General features: G+C 66.8%; 1 protein-coding gene across 1 annotated transcript; it reads left to right on the forward strand.

Annotated features, from left to right (window-relative positions):
- Positions 1–1,467: 1,467 nt before the first annotated feature.
- On the forward strand, positions 1,468–2,951 carry LOC113980441 (ubiquitin carboxyl-terminal hydrolase 21-like; the record flags this gene model as incomplete). The annotated part of the gene is made up of 4 exons (XM_027707655.1): positions 1,468–1,761; positions 2,399–2,522; positions 2,618–2,729; positions 2,814–2,951. Coding segments are annotated over exons 1-4 (668 nt in total), but the record flags the coding sequence as incomplete, so codon positions are not given.
- Positions 2,952–3,014: the final 63 nt, after the last annotated feature.

Raw genomic sequence — 3,014 nt, forward strand, 5'->3', positions numbered from 1 at the left:
GGATCTCTTGGGTGTCCCTAAGGGACCATGGGGGCATGGTGGGACCCTCAGGGTGTCCCTGGTCAAGGGGATGTGGTAAGATCCACCAGGGTATCCCTGGTCAGGAGAATGTGATGGGACACTCTGAGAGTCACCAGTGGGTCATGGGGACATGGCGAGACCCCCAGGTTGTCCCCAGTCAAGGGGATGTGATGGGACACCCTGGGGGTTACCAGGGTGTCATGAGGATGTGTTGGGACCCCCAAGGTGTCCCTAAGGGGCCATGGAGATGTGGTGGGACCCCAAGGGTGTCCTTGATCAGGGATGTGTGATGGCACACCCTGGGGGTCACCAGTGGGTCATGGGGACATGGTGGGACCCCCAAGGGTGTCCCTGGTCAAGGGGATGTGATGGGACATCCTGGGGGTCCCCAGCCTTGAGACCCTCACAATGTTCTTGGCTGTGGGGTCGGTGGCCCCACCAGGGTGGGACAGTGCTGGTGGTGTCACCTCTCCCTGTCCCAGTCCTGCTTTGGGGACCCCCACAGCTCCAGGGGGGTTGGATGTGGCCAGTGCCATCCCTGTGGCTTTGGGGACACTGAGGGGTGGCCAGTGCTGTCCCCTGTGGCTCCGGTGGGACCAAGAGTGACCAGTGTCATTCCTGTGACTCTGGTGGGACCGAGGGTGTCCAGTCCCATCCCTGTGGCTTTGGGGACACTGAGAGGGGGCCAAAGCTGTCCCCTGTGGCTCTGGTGGGACCAAGGGTGGCCGGTGCCACCCCTGTGGCTCTGGGGGACCGAGGGTGACCAGTGCCACCCCTGTGGCTCTGAGGGACCAAGGGTGGCCAGTGCCACCCCTGTGGCTCTGGGGGGACCAGGGGTGACCGGTGCCACCCTTGTGGCTTTGAGGGGCTGGTGGTGACCAGTGCCACCCCTGTAGCTCTGGGGGGACCAAGGGTGACCAGTGCCACCCCTGTGGCTCTGAGGGACCAAGGGTGGCCGGTGCCACCCCTGTGGCTCTGGGGGGACCAGGGGTGGCCGGTGCCATCCCCGTTTCCGTATCCACTCCCCCTCCCCATCCCCATCCGCCACCTGCCCGGCCACGTGTTGGGATCAGGATCGGGATCCCTGAAATCCCCCCCGGGGGGGACAGGTTTGACCCCCCGTGGTGTCCCCAGCGTTGCCACGGGGGGTCCCGCACCCCCGCCGAGCCCCCACCACCCTTCCCTGCCGGCGGGTTTGGTTTTGGGGTGGGGGGGGTTGGTGTTTACCTCCTCACCCCTTCTCCGAGCGGCTCCCGCTGTCCCCCGGGGGCGGTTCCGGGGCTAATTAATCCCCCCCGGGATGAGCCTCCCCAGAATAGCCCTGGGGAATCGGATCAGCTAATGAGCTGAGGGCGCTGGGGGTGGGGGGGGAGCGGGCGAAGGGAGGCAGCGGCCCCGGTGCCACATTCCCGAGGGGGACAGACCCTGGCAGTGCCATCCGGAGCCATGCCCGGGCTGCAGGGAGCGACTTTGGTGGAGCTGCCCAGGAAGCTGCAGCGCTCCCTCCTCCCCCGGCGGGACCTGCCGGGCCGGGGCAGCGCCGACATCGCCGAGTCCGTGGTGCACACGGCGGTCATGGGGCTGCTGCTGGTCACCGGCGAGGTCCGGGGGGCCGGAGGGGACCGGGGGGGGGGCGGGGGGGGAGACGCGGCTCACGGGTGTCACTCGGTGTCCCCGCAGACCCACCACTCGCTGCTGCTGGGCTCGGGCCACGTGGGCCTCAGGAATTTGGGCAACACGGTAAGTGGCCACCGTGGCCGCCAGACCTTGCTGGCTCTCCGTGCTGGGGTGTGGGAGGGATTTGAGGGGGGGTCTCTCACCTCTGGGTCCCCCCCAGGCTCGTGGTGGTTGTGCTGTCGCTGTCCCGTCCTGCTGGGCTGTGAGGTGCCCAGAGCTCCCCCAGGCCCCCCCTGCGGTCCCCAGCCCTCCCGTCCCTCTATCCTGGGCTGCACCAAGGATTTGGGGTCCCCTGGGGTCCTTTTAGGGTCACCTGAGGGTCCTCCAAGCTCGTGGTGGCCATGGTCCCATCCCACTGGGGACATCACGTCCTTGGGGACCTTCAGTCCCAGAGCACAGTCCCTGTGGTCCCCAGCCCTCCTGTCCCACTGGCCTGGGGTGAACGAAGGATTTGGGGTCCCCTAGGGTCTTCTGGGGTCCCTTTGGGGTCACCTGGGTGTCCCTTTGGGGTCACCTGGGGGTCCCCAGGTCTCCCCGTGGCTGTTCCTCTGCGGTCCCATCCCACGTCTCATCCCTGAGGACCTCCCTCCGCCCCAGAACAAGTCAGGGGTGCCTGAAACAGTGTGGGACACCCCAAGGGGACCCCTGGGGACCCCTCAAGTCCCGGCACCATCCCCTTGTGTGTGTGTCCCCCCCCCAGTGCTTCATGAACGCGGTGCTGCAGTGCCTGAGCAGCACCAAACCCCTGCGGGACTATTGCCTGCGCCGGGACTTCCAGCAGGAGCAGCCCCCCGGCCCCAGAGCCCCCCAGGAGCTCACAGAAGGTGGGAGAAACCCCCTAAAAAAATTTCAGGACCCCCTGGAAGCATTACATAACTCCTGAGACCTGTTCCCCCCCCTCCACACCTTGTCCCCGCAGCCTTCGCCGACGTCATCGCGGCGCTCTGGCACCCGGACTCCTCGGAGCCCGTCAACCCCGGGCGCTTCAAGGCCGTGTTCCAAAAATACGTCCCCTCCTTCACGGGCTACAGGTGAGGGGACCCCCCCTTTCCCACCCTCACACCTTTTGGGGGGTGGGCAGAGGGGGTACAACGTGTCCCCGTGTCCCTCCTCAGCCAGCAGGACGCCCAGGAATTCCTCAAGTTCTTCATGGACCGGCTGCACGTGGAGATCAACCGCAAGGGCCGGCGGACCCCCAGCATCCTGTCGGACACAAGGAGAGCCCCCGCCCTGGAGGACCCCGAAACGCTCAGGTGGGGGACGGGAGGTGCATGGGAGGGTTGGGGGGAGCCCCGATTTTGGGGCTGATCCCCCCC

The sequence above is a fragment of the Neopelma chrysocephalum genome, unplaced genomic scaffold (genome assembly GCF_003984885.1).
Source record: "Neopelma chrysocephalum unplaced genomic scaffold, ASM398488v2 Primary Assembly neopelma1_94185, whole genome shotgun sequence".
Lineage (NCBI taxonomy): Eukaryota > Metazoa > Chordata > Aves > Passeriformes > Pipridae > Neopelma > Neopelma chrysocephalum.